This window comes from Neofelis nebulosa, chromosome 10 (genome assembly GCF_028018385.1).
Source record: "Neofelis nebulosa isolate mNeoNeb1 chromosome 10, mNeoNeb1.pri, whole genome shotgun sequence".
Classification (NCBI taxonomy): Eukaryota; Metazoa; Chordata; class Mammalia; order Carnivora; family Felidae; genus Neofelis; species Neofelis nebulosa.
Window position 1 is genome coordinate 86,081,553 of NC_080791.1, and position 21,970 is coordinate 86,103,522.

At 40.5% G+C, this 21,970-nt stretch overlaps 1 protein-coding gene across 4 annotated transcripts in view; it reads left to right on the forward strand.

Annotated features, from left to right (window-relative positions):
* Nucleotides 1-17,187, forward strand: part of ELP4 (elongator acetyltransferase complex subunit 4) — a 249,516-nt gene extending 232,329 nt beyond the window's left edge. The window contains exons 10-11 of one of the 4 annotated variants that reach the window (XR_009249865.1): nucleotides 13,544-14,092; nucleotides 16,788-16,895. Coding sequence is in view for 2 of the 4 variants with exons in the window: in XM_058688537.1 (XP_058544520.1) it covers nucleotides 16,788-16,919 (132 nt within the window). In the remaining 2 variants the exon portion in view is untranslated. Of the gene's footprint in view, nucleotides 1-11,257; nucleotides 11,346-13,543; nucleotides 14,093-16,787 lie in introns of those variants that run through there. The other 3 variants (XR_009249866.1, XM_058688538.1, XM_058688537.1) reach the window with 3 other exon arrangements.
* Nucleotides 17,188-21,970: the final 4,783 nt, after the last annotated feature.

The window sequence follows — 21,970 nt, forward strand, 5'->3', positions numbered from 1 at the left end:
TAAGAAATAACATTTAGATTTTTTTAGTGTTGGCTCCAGTCATTAATATCTGAAATAATTTTTTCCTCATTCTCTGCAATATTTTAAGAGATTTATTTCTGCTAAAAAAAACAAAAAACAAAAAACAAGTAAATTCCATTCTTTGTTCCTATCATTGCATTGGGAATAAATATGAAAAGAACATACAGTAGAGTTTTATCAACTGAATGTTCATCTAGTATATGGTGTTTCATCTATTTTTAAAAGTTTTTAAATTAGAAAAAAAATGTTAGAGAATGAGAACTATGTACATTACATAATAGTTTTAAAATATAAATTAAACCCGCTTTTATTTATACATGTGAATAATTTTTGCTAAAATTGCATTGTGTTTTATATAATAAACTAACCTAGATAGGTATTTTATTCCCCATCTGAGTAAAAAAGGAATATGAAATAACCATGAAAGTATAGCAAGGGAATAAATTTATTTTTCTGATATACTAATAGTAACTGAAACTGGTCCTTATTGCAGTTCTAGATGTGTATCTACCTGTGAACTTGTTTTCCATGTAATACCTTCATAGTATAAGATTATACACATACGGTTGCAGGGTTTTGGAATAGAGTGTGGCTACTACTGAATCCCTTTAATTGACATAAGTTTGGAAATTCTTTTGACTGTTTTAGAAGTAAGGAATATGTTCCCATTTTAATTTTTTTACACCTTTTCAGATAGTTTTTGCCTCACGATTTTAAAATATAACCAATATGATCAAATATGATCCTTTTATGTGACATATTGGTATTCAGTTACAAAGTCTAGTTTATGTTCAAAGAAATCATTTGTAAAATATTTAAGATCGACTGTTAAAGTATATTAGCCAGTTAATAGATTTAGGATGTAAATACTTATCAATATTAGTGTTACCTAAAAATAAATTTATAATGGTAACTTGAAGATACTTGTGGCAATTTTTCATTTAGATACAGAAACATTAAATGCTGGTAATATATTCTGTAGTTTATAAATATTTAATTGGGTAATTATTTTCGGTATTCGCTGAAACTGATTTTAGAGCAACTGCTGTCTCTTTAGGACATAAGATAGAATGAAAGACAGGAGGAAAAATACCACTACTTGATATATTTTTAAAGGAAAAACTTCATTTTTTCATCATCATACCCTAAATTGTGAAACTTGTCAGTATTGAACTTCAGAAACCATTTGATGGTCTTTTTCCACAAATCATGCTTTCCTGTGCTTTTAATGCCTTAAGAAATTTTTGTATATTTCCAATGTTGAGGGAATCAAATAGAAATGCACAAATATGTATATTTCATTTAACTTAGATTTTAAAGCTTACATAACAATTACAAAATCACTTCCCTTCTTTATTTCATTTTGGAGTGTAATTTTGTGAAATCAAAGGAACATTCCCGTAGCATACCTGCACACCCTGGCTGAAATGACAGCAAACTAGAGTTTCTCCTTGAACCAGAATGACTCTTCCTTCTACAATAAAAACCTTAGCCAATTCGGTGTAGCAGGTTGTTGCTTCTGCATTTTGAAGATTTTTCAGACTTCCTTATAAAAGATTTGGCTCAATGGGAAAGTTAAGTGGTGGGGGGAAAATACTCCACATATAAAAGCAAATGAGTTTTTAAAGAATAGAAAATAATCTCTATGAGAAATTACTTTTAAATTATTCACGTGAAAATTAAACTTAGCTCTTGTTAACATTTCCGTAGAAACATACATTTTAATTAAGCCAAATAAACAAAGAAAAGAAATCCCTAAAAGTAGGCATAATCATTTATCTATATACTCACAAACATATTGCTCTTTTCTGGTCATCAGTATTTTTTCTTGCTTTATTTGCTTCATTTCCTTTAACTTTATTTCCCCTTATTCATAGAGAGTCTAAGACTAAATTGATTCTCTGCTTACTTATCTGTGAAGTCACTTCAGCAGAGAGTTACTCTTTGGAGTTATGTCCCCATCCCTGATCTGTATCCCTCAGCTAGAGCGCTCGGTCTGGTGCTGCCCCATCACTGCCCTCAGGCATGTAGAGAGAGGGCTCTTGCTTTGCCCAGTCTGTTCACCGAGCTCCCTTTGAAATTGGTGAGGAGGGAGGTCTATGGAGGGTGGAAATAGAGGTACTGGGTGACTATTTGAAACCAGTGTAATTTGTAAATTTGCCATAAACTTTTAAGTAAGAGTTGGGGTGGGTGGTTTCCAGGGTTAGCATGCTTTCAGAAATCAAAGGGAAAGTGGAAGTTTTCATTTTGTTTTACAGGGCGGTGATATGAAACGGTTTGGTTTTTTTTTTTTCCTGAATTTTACCAAGATTTCAGTAATTGATCTATAGACTTAAAAGCTATTAAAATATTCATGATAACATTGTCATATTTTTATGTATATGTGTATACATATTTTTATGTATATGTATAAACAGGCATACACACAAACACACAAAAACACACATAATAGCACTTATCAAGTAATTGTACTTAATACCACCTGAGTGTTCATTTAAGTTTGGAGCAAGTAAAATGTGCACTACCTCTGAGAGTGTGCCTTTATCTGACCATGAAAAGTGAAGAAAATCTCTACTGTAACAGATACTTCTCCTTCAATGTGAAAAGGTTGTATACAGTTGGTACAGAGAAATACACGTTTCATTTTGCCAAACCCAAAGCATACTTCCCAACTGCCTTTGTATAAAAGCTAACACAACATGTCAAAAGTAAGAGCAGAGCCCTCAGTATACACCGAACTGGTGAAAGAAGTTACGGACAGTTTGACAAAGATAAGACGTAAAGTTAAGTTTTGTATGATTTTCTTTTCATTCACATTCATACCAGGTAGACTTTGTCAAACACCTATAGTAGGGAGGAACTTGTTCATGCATGCAGAACAAAATAAAATAAGATTAAAAGCTCCAGGAAATCAGCCTACTTCAAAAAACCATTAAAGTGTGCCTATCCCTCAAGCTTTACAAATGTGTTAATTGTCGTGTTTCAGTCATGTAAATATGTTTCAGCATAAAGTAACCAAGATTTCCTGTTATAGAAGCGCTGCTATCTGGGGGTGTGGGGGTAGGGAGGGACGAACCGGGGACTAAATAACTCACTGTAATGAAACCTGCCTTTGGGCAGCACATGCTTCAGTTCTGAATGCCCAGAAATACTTCGCAGACGCTCTAGGCTGCCTAGCAATGGGGATTTCTAATTCTGGCTAGCTTGACAAAGTAAATACAACTATTGAACATAAGGCAGCTCCTAATAAAAAACAACAATTCCCCCTTGTAAACACCTACATTTGGCCCCATTAAAAATTCTTTCTTCATACCCAGGAACTAGCAGACCCTGCAATGTGGGGGTCTTAAAGTAACTGAAGAGCAGTCAGGAGATTTAATGCCGTCAGGATGTTTTACGTTGCCATTTACACCGAGCACTTCATACCCCATCTCAGGACTTGGTAGAGCAATGTTCTGCATACACTGCAGGGCATTATGCAAGCAAACACATTGGCCATTATGCTCTCAGTACTCATTCATGGACAGCCAAAAGGAAATCAATATATTTTTTACATATGCTGTACTTACATATAAAAAAATATATGGTTGCCACATTTCCAAAAGGAGTGTTCATCAAAAGCTGCCAACTTTGAAAGTTATTTAGTGGATTGGCATTACTCTGATACCTTAAGCAATTATCCAATTTCAGAAGTCCCTGATTTCGGCTTGTTCACATCTTAGAATTCATCTATTCCATAAACGATCAGACAGCCCTCTGCCAGTCCCTACACTGAATAGTGGATCTGCTGTAGTTCTAAAAATCTCTGGGATTTAGGGATCAACCTTGAATTTACACACACATTTATCTGCTAACAGTTTACTGAGTCAGAGGTTTCAGATTATAGTAAGGAGCAAACATTAGTTTGAATTCTAGTAGACAAAAACAAAGGGAGTGTTACATTTTGCCACCTCCAGAACAGTTTCCATATGCTTTACAAGAAAAAAGGGATAAAAAGGAATTCTCATAGAATTAGTCTGAATTTATTTTTAAAAGAAGTTTGTTTTTTTTCCTCAAGCTCAGCATTTGGTTCTAAAACATGGTATGTTCCTAAAATATCTTACTACTGTTAAGCCACCTGAAGGGTAGTACCTAAAATACTGCTTCTAAAATGTTTCCTCACTTGTAGGGGGTAGAACAGGGGCTTCCTGGACAAAGCAGGCTTGAAGAGCCTATCAAAATGACAGTCTGTGCACAGGAAGATCCTGGTCTTCTTCCATTTACTGCCATAGCAGCAGTAGGTCTGAGCCCTAGGTCTCAAGCATCTCTCAGCTTGGCCCTGCTGAAGCTTCATTCAAATTCTACGCACTCTGGAGCTTATATGCTCCTGCCTGCATTGTGTGTTCCATAGCCACACAAGCCTTGGGGTAAGCAGCAGTTGGAGACCAGTAAAAACACTGCCGGAGTGAGAAGCCCTGTACACAATTAAGGGAAGATGAATGGAAGGAAGTCAGTTGGGGAGATACGGAGAGTCTCATTGAGGTGATGGTTCACAAGCAGGGGATCGCAGGAACAGTAGTGGCATGTGTGACTTCTCCGTCCCATCCCTTTATCCCAAAGAGGAAGCTAATGAGGGCTGGAGGGAGGCATGTGTCAACTATTTCTACTGTACAAGTTTAGGTAACAGTTTAAGCCACCTTATTCCATCTGTTACCTAGATGGTTGTTGTTGTTTTTTTTTTTCCAATCCTACTCATGTTAGAACATGAATGAGAATAAAATATGCCAAGGAGCAAAAGAGAAAGCAAAAAGAAAAGGGAAAGATACTGCCTTTAGTTTGTCTGGAAGGTAAAACCCTTTTAAGCAAAGTTCTTTGGGAGTAATCCAGTCTGTTCTCTGTCCATATATGAAATAAGAGAGGAAAATAGCATAACTCCCCCACATCTTAAATCTCCGCAAGTTCAGGAACACTGGGACTGACACTTGGTGGTATTCTTATTACACCACAGTCCAAAAGATTCTGGCTCACATTTTAAGTGGATTAAACTCAGCACACCATCTCCACAAACAGTACTGCCAGAGTTTCTCCTCCATGAACATTTCATACAGGGCCCAACCACTCCAACTAGAATCTTCCTGTTGACTTGGCACAACACTGACAACCACCACTTCCCACAGGAGGAGAATGGGAGTAGGGGATACTGTGGACCACTTAGGAGATAGAATATTTCTTCTGAATCAGAAGAATACAGGATCTAGAAGAGCCAGTGTATACCGCCTTTGGGAAAATTCTATCTTTTTTTTTTTAATTTTTTTTTTCTTAATGTTTTTATTTATTTTTGAGACAGAGAGAGAGCATGAGCAGGGAAGGGGCAGAGAGAGAGGGAGACACAGAATCGGAAGCAGGCTCCAGGCTCTGAGCCATCAGCACAGAGCCCGATGCAGGGCTCAAACCCACAGACCGTGAGATCATGGCCTGAGCCGAAGTCGGACGCTGAACCGACTGAGCCACCCAGGCGCCCCAAGAAAATTCTATCTTTAATAGAATATATCTGTTTGCAATTCTTTACTGAAAATGTCTATGCATGGTTTTATAAGGATATTGGTGAAATAGCCCTGGTATTCAGAGCTACCCTATGCTCTAAGAATTAAGTCCAAGTCACTTACAAACCCTCCACAGATACCTACCTACCAAGCCAAATCTCATAGCCACTCCCCTGTTTGTTGACCGCTCCAGAAAAGCTGACTTTTTTCCTATCTTGCAAACATGCCAACTTTATTCCTGCCTTAAGGCTTTTGCATTTGATTACCTTGGCCTAGACACTTCTTTTTCCAGGTCTTCATAGGTCCCTTCTCAAACTGAAAATCTTAGCTCAAATGTACTCTCCAAAAAGCCCTATCACCAAATAAAAGCGGTACCGCCTCCAGCCAATATCATATCACTATGTTTTATTTCCTTAAAAGCACCTGTCACTATCTGAATTATCTTGTTCATTTGGTTGCTTTCCTATATGTTACCTGTCTCTCCTTGAGTCATGTAAATGTCTATGTACTGTCCCTTTCTGAAGTTGTAAGTTCTTTGAAAGCAGGGATCTTGCCCGTTCTGTTCACTGTTTTATCGCTAGTACTTAAAGGAGTTCTGGCACATAGAGTAATGAATAAGAATATGGAGTTGGAAGCCAGACTACCTGAGTTCAAATTCCATTCCAGTGTCCTGACATGGCGACATTACTTCTGCTCTTTTCAAACTTGGTCACATGATCGACAACTAGCTGAAAGGGAAGCATGGAAATGCAATTTTTATTCCAGATGGCTGCCCATTCAAGAGTTCTTCTACCAAAGGGAAAAGGAAGAGTAGATATTGAAGGATCATCATCAGACTTTGTCATAGTCCACAACCCACTGGAACCCAAATATCCATGCACAGCCTTCTTCCCACACACTTACTGCCTCTCTGGGGGTGAGTGGAGAATCCTACTGGCTGGGAACTGCAGGAATTCTCTGCCCTGGCAGTAGGGGACTTCAGCCCAATTTATAATCCCCAGTTCGGCTCTCTGGAAGGAACTCCCTTGTCTGTTATCCTCTGTATCCTTTAAGGAAGTTATTCCTTGTCCATTAACATTCATGGCTACATGAAGTCACCATCAGAGAGGATAATTTTGGGGGGCTGCACAGTTCTCACAGCCCACTTATTGATAGATCAGGTTTGGGGACCTAAGATTATTCTAGGGGTTGAATAATCATAGACTTTTGACCAGGTTTGTGGGGTTTTTTGACACTACAATCCCCTCAAGACTTTAGAAGGTTCCCAGTCTGATAGCTTCCCTTCAGTCCCTCACGCAAGTAATCACAGCCAAAGAGTTGTCAAGACAAAGTTCTAGGTTCAGGAGACAGGAAACAGATACCATCAAATTATTTTATGCAGAGGAAAAGTTTATACCAGAAAATTGGGGGGCTAGCAAAATAATTGGGAGGGCTGAAGGACATCGCCAGAAAACTGGCCTTCAGGGAAGCTGCTGCTTCCTCAGTCAGAAAGGTGAGGAATTGGGAGGCCACCCCAACTGGGTGCTGGTAACTGAAAGCGCACACCTCCGAGGTGGTAATCTTGTGGCTGGTAGGTTCTTACTACCACAGCAACAAGGATCCCTCGACCCCCACGAAGCAAGTAACTGGGCACTGAAACACTGGTCTGGCTTCTACTTCTGCACCTGCCTCTCAATTCCCATGGAGTTGTTGACTAGTCACTGGAATACTGATGCAAAAAAAAAAAAAAAAAGTCCCTGCAGTAGTACTGGCAAATTGCAGTAGAGCAGCAGGAAGATTCCTTCTGCTTCACCTCCACCTTCTGAATCTAGTACAATGCTTCTAATTGGAGAAGCATAATTCACACCTTTGCAGCCTCCACCAAGAGGTTGGAATGGATACTTGTCCACCACAACTGTTGCATTCTAAGGCTTGAGTCTTTTAAAGTTTATTTATTTTTCAGACACACACACACACACACACACACACACACACACACACACACACACTTACACACAGTATGAGCAGGGAAGGGGCAGAGAGAGAGGGAGACACAGAATCTCAAGCAGGCTCCAGGCTCTGAGCTGTCAACACAGAACCTGACTTGAGGCTTGAACTCACAAACCACGAGATAACGACCTGAGCCGAAGTCAGATGCTTAACCGACTGAGCCACCTGGGCACCCCACTGAGTCTTATTTTCCGACTTTTCTGTTCTACCTACGTCCCTCTCTTTCTCCTTATGAGTAACTAGCTTGACGCCATCTAAAATAATCAGCTCGAGAGGGAAGGCCATACCCTTCATCTCATTTTCATCTCTGAACTGGATCCCATTTTGTAGCCAGTCTCTTAATGAGGGTATTTCACCAAAGCTCAGGAACACCCAACATCTCCTGTGAAGGTTGCCTGCTTCAGCATGTAGGGCAGAAACAGTTTTTTTGTTTTTGTTTTTGTTTTTTCAATCCTCGGAGCCCCACATTACCAAGGCTTTCATCATTTTGGCCTCTGGGGTACAGGCAGAGTGCCTCACACAGAGGCGTGTTCCTTTCTGACGCTTCTTCCAAAATCTCTATCTCTAGCCTAAGTTCCTTTCCTATTTGTAAGTAACGTTGCTGAATGTGGCAAGAAGCAACTAGCACAACAGTTTTCTGAATTTCTCCACCATTTCACCTTGGAGCCACTGATCAGGAGGTAAAATTTTTGCCTTCCAAGTTATCACAGTCATAACAAGGGTCACCAGCCTTCCAGTTTGCAATCTGACCTCACCGCCCACTTTCTAACCACTAAGCCACTTAAATCCCAGAACTCAAGCACATCATTTTTCAGTTACCAAATTCTGCATAAATGGGATACAAGTTAGTCTGTTGTTACAGAGATCCAAAACTACTGTGGCTTAAATAATACAGAGGTTCACTTATGTCTCACTTTAAAGCCCAGGGCAGTGACCCAGGGTCTTTGGGTGCCCACATGGTGTCAGGAAACCCTAGACTAATTTTCTCATTTTGCTCTACCCTCCTCTAACCATAGCTTCCAGTTGATGGTCCAGAATTGTTGCTTCAGCACCCACCCTCAAGTCCACATTTCAGCAAGTGGGAAGATGATGGGTAGGCTTTCCCCTAATATTTGTGGAGCCTAGAGCAATAATGTGAATGTAGGACCACATAATTATTATATCAAGTTATCAAGCTGAGAAACCATGAAATATTCATTGTCTTCCTTCCTTCACAAATATAACTTCCTGGAAAACCAAGTTTAAATTTATGATATGGGTTCTACTCTAGAACTTGGAGACAGGGGGAGAAATGGCCTGCCGCCTACCTCCTTTCTCTTCCTGTCTCCTTCCCACACACAGGGCCACATGCAAATGCTTGGGGACACCCATCCTGTACACAAACTCCATCCACACACCACACAAACAGTGGTCCCAGGGTGTGCACACAGACAACATGATCCACCCTTGGGGCACGAACCTGGGAAAGAGACCGTGCTGACTTTGTAGCTTGTTGGACAAGGAGTTCTGAATTCTGAATACCCAGAGTATGTCCTATAAAGAAGGGGCACATCCTCTTTGCCCTGAGATCCCTTACCCCAGGAGGAAGGGTGGATCAGGGCCCAGGACAGTGGCCCTCTCGCCGAGGTGAGGGAAAAGGGAAGTCAATGGCACCTCCCCTCTTTCACAGATCTGACCGCAAACTTAACCATAAGTGGCCAGAACTTAGTCACTCAGCCTCATCTACTGGCGAGGGAAGTTGAGAAATGTGACAACTTATTTTGGGAGAGAGAAAGAGTACGTGCGCGTGCACACTGGGACGGGCAGAGAGAGAGGGAGGGAGAATCCCAAGCAGGCTCTGCACTGTCAGTGCAGAGCCCCACCTGGGTCTAGTTCATGGGGCTTCATCTCATGAACTATAAGATCATGAGTGACCTGAGCCTAAACCAAGAATCAGACCCTTAACCCACTGAGCCACCCACACACACCCCAGAGATGCTTTTACTGGCTGCAAAGGAAGAGAATAAGATTGGGAGTAAGCTAGCAATCTCTGCCACAGACACATGCCTTTTCACAAATCACACTTTTGTTTAGACAAGTGAGTTCTTCACAATCTGCTTTCAGAGAGGTGAGTTTGGAGGCAAGACAATACTGTCAGATATAATTGACGGTCAAAATAATTGCACACCTGAGCATTTTTCAATGGGCAGCCAGTATGCAATATGCCAGCTCTGAAATTTTGTCTAATTTTCAGATCAATCAGGAAGAACCGAATGAATTGTTTTCAATTCAAAGGATATAGTATAATTATGACATTCAATAAAACAATTTTAATCTTAAACCCTTTGAATGAATTGCATTTTAAACAAAAACTAAAAGTTAAAACCTAACCCATATTTGGCAGACTTTTTTCCAGAAATATGCAGCCACTACCAAATGTACACGTACCAATCCAAAAAGAGCAAAAATCAGTTCTGGCATTGTTTTCCCCTGGCCTATTCATATATGAGAATAACACAAAGCTCACCAAAAACTAAGCAGACATATCTTCCACATGGCAAGATTTTAACCAGGTACAGAGTAACTGCAATGTAACATTACATTGTAATGATGGAATATTAATGGATAAGTGTAACAATGTAACAGTGTAACAACCTATAGTTGTCTCCCAATATCCATTTGCTTCATCTTCCATAGGAATAGGGTTGTTAGGGGCGCCTGGGTGGCTCAGTGGGTTAAGCGTCCGACTTCGACTCAGGTCATGATCTCGCAGTTCGTGGGTTTGAGCCCCACATCGGGCTCTGTGCTGACAGCTTGGAGCCTGAAGCCTGCTTCAGATACTGTGTCTCCCCCTCTCTCTGCCCCTCCCATGCTCATGCTCTGTCTCTCTCTGTCTCTTAATAATAAACATTAAAAAAAAATTTTTTTTTCAAGGAATAGGTTTGTTACACCCTTTTACACATTTTGCAACATCTCCCAGCCTCCCTTGTCACCAGCCAGGTGTAGCCATGTCTAAGTTCTGGACATGAGTGGAAGTGATGTGTTAACTTCCAGGTCTTGTGCCTTCTTGGCCCCTTCTTCCCACCAGCTGAGAGAAAGCAAACACATCAGCCTTGGAGCCAGAAGTGGAAGAAGCACCTGTTGAGGCTGGCAGACCAGTCCTCACAGCTCAGAATTGCCTACTTCTGTGCTATAAAATGGGAGAAAAATAAACTTCTACCTTTTTTAAGCCATTTATTGGAGGGGGTGGGAGTGTCTCTATACTCCAGCTACTCGGCCTGTAGTCTAGTCCATCCCCTACCATTCAGAGCGGTGCCTTGTAACACAGAACTTGGCTTCAGGAATCAGCAAATCATCCTCCAGGTGAGGGCATCATTCGGCTCTTGCAAGATTCTGGAATGGAATAGTATAGGGTGTCTGTTTAATTTGTTTTTTCTCCTCATCATGTAAAGAGGGAGAAATGCTTTTAAAACTCAAGTAGAGAAGCTTTATCTTCTGACATGTCCTTTGTTAGTTATTTTGACAGCAATGAGGACATGTGCAAAAGATAGATTTTTAAAATAAGATGGACCCCAAATTGCTTCTGCAGTACAGCTGTGCCTGCTTTCACTGGCCCAGAAGCTGGGCATGTGACATGCCCCATTTTCACTACTGCCTTACTAAGTATGAAGGAAAGTGTTTAGACTTTTTAAATCTTTCCAGAAGCCAGGACTACGATCTCAGTTCCCTTTTTGATTTCTTTACAGGGCCACAGTAGAGGGCAATGTATTCTCATTGCTCTGACGCCAGCACAGTGACCGAGACCTGCTGGCTAAGTATCATATTCTGTTGTTGTCGCTTACGATCATGTGTAGTTCATTACATATGTAAAGGAAACATTACATATGTTTCCTTGCCTTAATAAACGCACTTGTTTTTATCGTGTTGAGCCATATGTACTTTTATGAGCCATCTCAACATTTTTTTGGATTAAGAAATCTGAATATATTAGTGTACTTGATATTTCAGAGAACACTTGTACATCTCATTTGATCCTGACGACAGTCTCATGAGGGGAGAATTATCCCCCTGTGATAAAGGAGGACACTGAGACAGGGGTGAACTGACTCGTCCAAGGTCACACTGAGAGTGAGTGACAGAGGGACATACCACACTTTCACTGGCTGCCTCTGTTAAGTGACCAAGGTAGAGCCTCTGTGTTTTAAGGTGTTTACAAGGTTTCATTTAAATCGGCTATGAGAGCACCTGGCTGGCTTAGTCGGCAGAGCAGGATCTCAGGGCTGTAAATTCGAGCCCCACACTGAGTGTAGAGATTACTTAAAAATAAAATCTTAGGGACGCCTGGGTGGCTCAGTCGGTTGAGCGTCTGACTTCGGCTCAGGTCATGATCTCGCGGTCCGTGAGTCCGAGCCCCTCGTCGGGCTCTGTGCTGACAGCTCAGAGCCTGGAGCCTGCTTCAGAGTCTATGTCTCCCTCTCTCTCTGCCCCTCCACGGCTCATGCTCTGTCTCTCTCTGTCAAAAATAAATAAACATTAAAAAAATAATACATAAAATAAAATAAAATAAAATAAAATAAAATAAAATAAAATAAAATCTTAGGGGCGCCTGGGTGGCTCAGTCGGCTAAGCGTCCGACTTCAGCTCAGGTCATGATCTCACAGTTTGTGGGTTCGAGCCCTGCATCAGGCTCTGCTCTGACAGCTCAGAGCCTGGAGCCTGCTTCAGATTCTGTGTCTCCTTCTCTCTCTGCCCCTCCCCCACTCACACTCTGTGTGTCTCTCTCTCTCAAAAATAAACATTAAAAAAATAATAAAAATAAAATAAATTGGCTGTCCTTTAAAGAACAAAAGAAAAGTCTATTAGAAAGTATTGTTGAAATAGTCACACTGATTTCTAAGTAATACAAAGTGTGACCCTTCAGGAAATGTCAGAAATATAAAAAGGATTAAAACAAATCTGTATTCATCTGTGAAGGGTTAAAATGTACGACCTCAAAGAGAAAACAAACAGTGCCTGGTGGTTTGGTCTTGGCAAAATAGGAAAAATATAAATTGATTAAACTTATTTTAATGGGTATTTACCTGCGATTTGTCTCAAGTCCAGGTGTAATCTAGGTTCATTATCTTGCCCCTTCTGTCTGAGAACGGTGAGTGCTGAGCGCAGGTCTGGCAGGCTGAGAGAAAAGGAATTAGGAAGGGAAACTCCAGAGCCAGGAAACCCAATCCTGCGCACCTACAAGGACCCAGTGTAGCTGCCGACTCAAGAAGGAACAACATACGGACAGTGGCTAAGCCCAACAAAGAGACACAGAGGTAGGCAGTGGGGGAAGATTCTCGAAGTCTGGCTCTGGTTTGGTCCCCCCACCCCCACCCCCGCCCTGAGCTGCAGAGCAAAGTGCTCCTGCTGCTCCTGCTTCATTCTGACCCAGGGCTTCCTCCGGGCCTAAGGGTGCCTTTTGGCAGGAGCTCCCCTAATCTGCCAGAGTATTTTGCCAGCCCCGATGTTTGTAGCACCAGAGAAGAGGGACCCGTTAACCCAGTGGGATCACTGCAGATCACCTAGGCCTCTGTGAGATACTGGGAGCTGTCACATCTTTCTCAAATCCCTTTGCCTCCGTAGAAATCATCATTGTAGACAAGGCATCAAGGGGGAAAATAGGCACCCAGCCAGATAGGCAGCTCTCGCATTAGCAGCACAATCCCTTCCTCCCAGAATCTGGGGAAAGAAAATCAGGTGGGCAAAGCTTCCACTCAAGATGTAGGATACGTTTTTGGCCCTCGCCTCCGAACTCCAGGTATAAAACGAGAAAGATAAATACCTTGATTTGGCTTACGACGTTGAAAATGGTATGGTTTTTTGTTTTTGTTCTTTTTTCTTTTTTTTTTTTTTTTTTTTAACAATCTGGTTTCTATTTAAACCATTACTGAGGAAACAGCAAGGTCTAAAAGTTTATACGTCCCCACGGCCTTGCAGCTTTATTCTAAAGGAGGCCACATGCGATGAGGAGTGTTTTACAACGTATTTTTTTTCAGAAGACAGATCTGGGGTACAGCGGCATCTGACCATTTACATGTCAAATGTGTAAATGCTTTGGAAGCCTCCAAGGAAAAGTCCCTCACACACCTGGCAAGCCGGAACCTGATCTCTCCTTCTTCCTCCCTGCTTCACATCGTACTGACATGGCGCACAGGGGGAGGCTCAGAAAGGAAGAAAACAAAACCTACTGGTTGGGAATTTAGAGTGCATAGGAAGCTCATTCAAGCAACAATCACCAGAGCCAGCAAGATCATTCACCTATTTCCAAGAGCCATCGTTGGGCTCTTTCAAAGGACATAAGTATGCAACTCGCGTTCACAATGTAGCATTTGGTCAGAAGCATTTCATCATATCAACCAAATTTTTTTTGTACTCAGAAGTTACACACGAATGATAGTTGACTTTTCTTCCAAGCCATTCAACCTGAAAGATTTCCAAGCATGTCACACGTCACATTTAGCTACTCTTGCTATGAAGGGCTTTCAGCCAACTGGCCCACGTTCATTGCCTAGAGAAGCAGAGGAAGAGAAATTTTTAGCAAATAGGTAAGCTCCTGAAATAAATTGTATTATGCTGTTCTGAACACACTACACTAGTTTCCTCATTTAGATTATCAGAACAGTATGACCCTTCACCCAAATGTATCTTAAAGATGTATTAGCTCTACCGTTAAGCAAATCACCATTTCCACATGTCAGAATCCAATTCATTATTTAGCACCTAGCCCATCTCCATGAAGCTTTTTTCTGCTCTCCTTCCCCCACCTGGTTTCTGCTTTGTCTCTGCTTGTCTTGTAGACGTGTCTTGGGCTTCTCACTATGATGGTTACCAGCTTGCTTGTCTTACTTGTGTTCCTGGAATCGTAAGGAAATGAGTAATGTAGAAGAGCTCTGTTCACCTTGCTTCAAGTAGATTCTAACTATTTGTTGACTCCAGTTGATTTCCAAAATAGCCTAATCACCATCTGACATCATCCTTATGAGGTCCCAACCAAAAGTATACACACACACTTTTTTTTTTTTTTATGGTGAATTTTCTTTGAGTTGCAGATAACTTCAGATCATGCATATATCCTAGGCATTTTTCCTTTACTCCTTAGCAATAGATCTTGAAACATTGAAGTTCAGACATATAATTAGATATCTCTTGGGGCACCTGGATGGGTCAGTCGGTTAGGCGTCCGACTTCAGCTCAGGTCATTATCTCATGGTTCGTGAGTTCAAGCCTTGAGTCAGGCTCTGTGCTGACAGCTCAGAGCCTGGAGCCTGCTTGGGATTCTGTGTCTCCTTCTCTCTCTGCCCCTCCCCCACTCACAATCTGTCTCTCTCTCTCTCTCTCACTCTCTCTCTCAAAAATAAATAAACATTAAAAAAATATTTTTTTTAACTAGATGTTTCTTTCCCTCCAGTTTCTTCACACGAACACTGACAGAGTTAACACTGAAAAGACATTCATAACCTCAGACTTTAGAGTCATACATGTCTTTTAGATTCCTGAGACTTTCATGCTTTCTGGAAAAAAACCAGGCTGTGAATAAATGAAAGAATTGTTTAAAACAAAGAAACAAGTATGTCTTTATTTGAGCTTTTAAAAGTCATTCAAGAAATAGACATTTAGTTATTTAATATAAGACAGGTTGGGTGCTATGGATACAAATGAATATTACTATATGGATATCATCATATGGCGAGTACAGCTTTTCTCAACACTTCTGCCATCTTTGTTGAACATATGTCCATCATGGTGTCTTTCATTCTAGGTATATTGGCATTAAAAAATAAGTACAGGCAAACCGAAATCAAAGAGTATTTTTGTAAATTTTTTTAATGTTTTAAAATATTTTGATCCTCTGTACACAGCTTGTGTTTACATGACAATAAACAGGCCTTTTATCAGTAAAGAAACTAACCAGAACATATGCTTACAGATCATAATATTTTGACCAAAAAAAAATGGTTCTACCTTTTTCATCTTACTTTTTTTTTTTTTTTTCATATTGAAGGGAGTTTTCCAAATGAAGGGTTTCAGATAGGTTGTCTCCAGGTCAGTTCACCACAAGGCTTTGGTTAGACCTTGATGGACCCATCCTACCTCACTTACCTTTAGCCTCCTACTCTCACTGTGTGCCTCACACAACAGATATGTTCCCTTGAGCTTGGATTTTTATGAAAATTGAATAGGCTGGGGAACTAACAGTTAAAAGAATTTGATAGAGATCCTTTTGAAAACCAAAAAAAGTTCTTTTATTTTCGAGAGACAGGCAGACAGAGCAGGAGCAGGGGAGGAGCAGAGAGAGAGGGAGACACAGAGTCCGAAGCAGGCTCCAGACCCTGAGCTGTCAACACAGAGTCCGACCCGGGGCTCGAACTCACCAACTGCCAGATCATGACCTGATCGGATGCTTAACTGACTGAGCCATCCAGGTGCCCCAAAAAAGTTCTTTTAATATATGAGTATTTCTCCTTAATTACAGTAACTTTTGTGTAATTATGGTCAGTTACTGCATCTGCTTGAATCAGCATCTCTCTGCAGAATAGTTAAGATGGGGAGCTGTTCAAAGCTAAACTATACTTTTCAAAACATGACCGATGTCATGCATAGAAACAAACTTACCAAGACCTGAAATTGATATCATAGCTGACTTACCTGAGTATATAAAAAATATTGACCCTTTGATTGGTATCTTTTTTTTCACTGTGTCAATATTCCTACAAAAATTTTAAGTTCCTAAGGAAAGTATAGCCTTGAAATAGAATCATCAGGTCAACTTAACAGACAAAGGGAAATAAGCATTTGTAGGAATCCATAATAGCTGAAGCTACAGTCAATTAAAAAATAGCATTTTGGAATCTTGGCAAAAACAAAACAAAGCCAAAAACCAACCCTGCCATTACTGTAACAGTGTTATTTTTCAAGTATGCCTTTTATGTATGCATTTACATGTTTTCATTTGGACCTAAATAAGAGACATCTTAACATGTTTAGGTTTGGACTCCGGAAATGTTGCCCTAAGATCCCTGGTCCAGTTTCCGCAACGGCTACAATTTGTAAAACCTATAGTGGGAATAAAATGTGATTCTCTTAGGCTTCATTCAGTCTGAAGAATTGTTTTAGCAGGAATTTTATATGCAAGACTAAATGCTGATCAACAGAGCATAATATTGTATTCTGAAGTGTGCTGGCTAAAGCAAAATTAATTTTTTTTTTCTTCTTTCCTTCTCCTGAAATCTTCTGCCATAGCGACTGCATTTGCCTCCAGACTTGTCAGACACAGTGAGCCGCTCGAGCAAACAGGATCTGGCAGAGCCCTCCAAGCTGCTGGGCCCAGGCTGTGGCGTGATGGCCGGAGGCAAGAAGCACCTGGACTTCTAGTGACTCCTCCTTAGTAGCTGCGCGCAGGATTATATGACGCTCTCATTATGACTGCTAATAGCTTATGTAAATATTTTTCTTAACGAGTTGACCCTCCAATCTTTGGAAAACAGGATTGCAAAATGAGGCCACCGTTCTTCATTTTCCTTAACCAACCTTTTCTACAGAAAGAGTACAGCAAAAATGCTTTCATTTGAAAATTTTGTTTTATGCCCTATCTACAGAAAACAAATGACCTTGTTTTTAAATAAAACGTCAAAAACTCAAAGTGCCTCACAGTGTCATTAGTGTATGTGTATTAAGGCACTTAGTTCATGGTGAAGTGCATATGACGGCGGGTAGCCTGTAAAACAGTATGAGCTTCGTAATTGCATATGAAAAACATTTTCTCTTTATTTCTGAAAAAGTCACTTGCCCCCAAAAATGCTAAAGTTCTTTTTTTTTCAAAATGAAAAATTCATTTGCTAACATATGAAGACCATTATAAAATGATTTTGCATTTATGCATCCTGTTATTAAACTGATGAAGGCAAAATAATATTTCGGGATTAAGATTCCATTAAAGATAAGCAGTCTGCCATAGTGGTTAAAAAATAAAGAACTTGAGTGACAGAAAGCATGGAAGAAGAAGTTGATGGTCTTCTGTTTAGTAATCCCAAACAACTGAAGTCAGCACTATGAAATTACGTCAACAGACATAATTCAGGAATGAAATTCAAACTGACGGCGACATTAATGCTAGGGGAAAGCATGTATTGAAGCCTGGCGAGAGATTTTCACAGAACGCAGGTCTGAGACAAAGCAGAAAAGTAAAACTAACTCAGATTTCCATTGCATCAGGTAAGCCCTTTGTGAGTTATGGGCATTGGTTGGGAATGTACATTTATCACCACATAAATGTGCATTTTGGAGTATATAGCATATCGAAATAGTTTCCATATAAAACAGTAGGTTTTTGAATCATAGTTCCATATCCTCAAAGCTTTTGACACATAGACAAAAAGTGAAGGTTGAAAAGTAACTTGCATTTAAGTAAAGAATCTCAATTTATAAAAAGCTGTTCAACATCCATTAGGAGAAACCGAATTTCCAAAATACATCTTCAGATATGTTAGAATAAATTTTGAAGCAATTATAACTAGCATTTTTAAGCAGTTTGCTTGTAATACACCACAAATTATACTTTATTTGCTCTTGACAACACTGTAGAAAACAAAGACTAGGTTTTTAAAACTGTCTAACCAATATGATGAATGTCAGTCACTTAGAAAAAAAACCCACTGTAGCATAAACACATACTGTATACAGGTTTTATTCAGAATTAGAATAATTGAATCAATGACAGTGATTTGCCAGGATGTCAAATCTCTCCATCATATCCTGTCACTACCAGTTTATTTTTTGTGATCAAAATCAAAAAGACAACTATTTTGTCACCCGCTATTTTATTAGTACTAAAAATCAGGTTTCTTCTATTTTTTTTAGAATGTCTGGTTTATTTTTTTCACTTCTTTTAATTCGAAAGACACAAATTCTTCCCCATTTTCTTTTCAAAATAAAGTTTCAGAACTGATCTGTCAGTTAAAATTAAAGGGCTTTTATATTAAGCAAAAGTGCTTTTAAATTTTAAAGCAACTTCAAAAAATCAATTTAGTCCATAGATAATAAATAATGTGTAGGTACTCCACAAAAGCATCGCTATGTCCCTTGAGAGCATTATGAACAATCTGAATAAATTCAAGTGGATATTTTAGTTGGGTTATTATTTTAATAACTCTAACCCTTTTCTTACCATCTTGGGATTCGCTTTGTACAAACACACAATGGAGCAGTTATATAGCATTTGACTCTGACAAGGAAACGTGAGGTCATCAGATATGTAAATCGCTTGTTCAAAATACTTGAGAGGTCATTGATTTACTCCCCCGGCTACCATGTCTGTAAAATGAACACTCAATTACTAGTTAGTATATGCTATGCAAATAGACAAACACCATAAAAATTGAATGTGCATATCTGAACCCTTGTCTTAAACATAAAAAAAACTTTTCAAACTCTGTAAAAGTGCATGTTGAACAATAATAGTAGCTGGGCTTTCCAAAATTCAGATCCAAGTGCTTTGTTGTTCTCACTCACTAGGCAGGCGTTGTAAAAATAAGCTACAGAGGGATGTATATTTTTGTTTTCCCTTAGTAAAAACCCACCCTAAACGTGTTTTCCTTTCTTCTGAAAACATTATCAATTATCCGTACGCTGATAACTTACTACATAAAAATACTGGTCTTCAGTAATGCCATAGTAGGTATATAGGCCGTTTTGATACATTACGAACTCCATTAACACATTTTTTTTTCAGTTATCAACTTGTCTCAAAGATATAAATATTTCAGTAACCATGCCAAACACAGTATTTGAAATGTCCTCATATCTTTTAAATGTTTCTAAAACTTCATAACCCTATATGGTATTCATTCCTTACACTAGAGTTGCCTTTCTTTAACGTGAGGTAAATACTTTGACTGCTTCACCCTGTTCTCAGGTGCTGAGGTTCTAAGACCTTCTGAATTTCTTCTTGGTAGCCATCAGTTACCCCTTTTCTCTCCCTCTCTTCCATTTGCTTTTTTCTCTCTACCTCTGGGGTCTGCAAATACTAACACTAGACAGAAAAAAAAAATTTTTTTTTAAAAACCCACCACTTCAAAAGGAAGCAACACTCTGCAATCAATTCCCTGTCTTTTAATTGTAAAGAATCAGACATACGCATACACATACAAAAGGGAAGGGGGGGGGGGTGGCTATTCATTTGTTTAGAGCCCATTATGAATGCCAGTTCTAAAACATCCTGTTAATGCTTTCCAAACATAGTCACCATCAACACCACCGAACTTAAATACCCTAAGTACTTACATTTGGAAGTTTAAAAATGAGCAAGTGAAATCATTCAGGACCAAGCAAAAAACAAAAACAAGGAAACAAAAAATACCACAGATGAGGTTTAATCTTGAGAAACAGAAAAGGGAAGAATTTGTGTTTGGCCTTCTTGAGCCAAACGTCATAGAAGAAAAGCCTTTTTTGTAAATCTTAACATTAAGGCCCAGAGCAAAAAGATGTAAGCAGAAGAATACAGACCCCACCCTATATAGCAAAAAATTAACAGAACAAAGCTAGAGCTTAATACTGTCTGAGTGAATTTTCGGAAACCTAATTCTCATTGGGGAAAAAAGGTAGGGAGAAATGATTGTGTAAGCCACAGCAAGAAGCCAGTTGCTTACCAGTTAAGAGTTAGGAAGCCCAGCTTTGGGGGGAGGATATTCTGGAAATCCATTGTAGTAAAAAGCAGTTTTTCATTCAGAGTAATTTGAATGTTTTGCATTCACTCAGCTCTAATTCTGTTCACCTGGTCTAAGTCAGTCAAGTTTGGAGAAAAACATACGCCATTAGTCTTGTGATTCTACTGAGGACATCCCAGACAGATAGATGGCCACCATCCTGGAAGATGGCATCGAAGCATCCCTGCAGCGTTCCCATGGATAAATATATAAATATGCCTATCAGTAAATAAATAAAAGTAAATTATTTCCACAACGAGGGCACCGCTTCCACACAGCGCCTGCCGTGCTGGCCCCGGGAGAGGGCCCGGAGCTCCATTCAGAAGGACAGCTCATCTCCCTAGGGCGAGGGCAGGAGGCAAGGCAGCCGCTCTGTCCTGCTGGACCAGTGAGCTTCTGCAGCCGGGCAGCCATGCTTCAGACTAAACCAGGCTGCGCCACTGCGCCCTGGCAGTCCTGACCCTCAGAGGACAGGTGTACGTGCCCGAGCGCACACACACAGACCCTCGGCTCCCGCGAAGCTCCCCTTCTCGCGTTCCCAGCTCCTGTGCCCCCAGTGCCACACCCAGTTCTCCCAAGTCCGTGCTCTCCACACAGCGGAGCCTTGGGCCAGGACTGGCTGCCCGACCCTGACCCAAATCATAGCCAGTTGGAAACCACCCCTCCTTGCGGGGAAAGAGTGAGCCAGCCAGCAGCTGCAGCACACACCACACGGCCCTTCTCTTGACAGTTCCCTGGGTACATGTCCCTCAGGGAATACAGGCTGCAAAATGTCTGGAGGTAGAAATATCTGCGCGGGCAACTGTACCAACAGTGCGCATGCGTGCACACGCCACTGCAGAAGCGTGCGAGCGTGCACGAAGGTTGACGTTGACGAAAACTAAATGCGCAGGTAAAAAAACTGCACTCAACCTCGGAAGGTGTCTCTAAATGTGCAGTAACTCTGGTGGAATAAAATGATTAATATATAGCATGCCACAGAGATGAATCACAATGATCTGTTCACAAATAACTCCTTAACCAGAAAATAGGAGACGTGGAAAGAGAAGGCTGTTTTTTAAAGCCTCCAATTAATTTCTGTATTTCTGATCACTTGCCTTTGGGGATTAAAAACAAAACAAAACAAAAGAGCAGAGTACAATTCAGTGGAAATGTGTCTTTGTCCCCAGAGGTTTCTGCCTGTGCAAGCATTTCTTCTAGACCGCCAGAACCCCCAGCCTTTGACTGAACTTTGCAGAAAACTTATCTATATTGACTTATATGTTGCACAGAACAGACAGAAATAAAAGTCTCAGACAGGCCTTTTTCACCCAACAAAGCCTTATTTTTTTCCATCCTTTGCTTGGGCTCAAGCACTCCTGCCCTGCGTGCCGCCACTTTAAACATGATCAGATCTGTGCTTCATTGCAAATAACAACTGACCAACAATAGGCCCCGCTTCATAGATTTGGGAATGTTTGGCTTAAGCTGCCAATGACTGAAGGCCTTTAGCTCCGATCGGCCAGTCACAGTCCGCTTTGTTGTTGTCTGTTGATGTGTCTGTGCTCATTATTCCTTGACATGCAACATCCCCCCTCCACCCTCCAACCATCCACAACCGCACAGAAAGCGAGATTCAAATGGGAACAGCTGTAGTGGTTCAATGGGAAATGATGCCTCTTGTGCAAAGGGGAGGGAGAGGGAAGGGAGAGGGCCTATTTGAGAAAGGCAACAGCTTTCAGA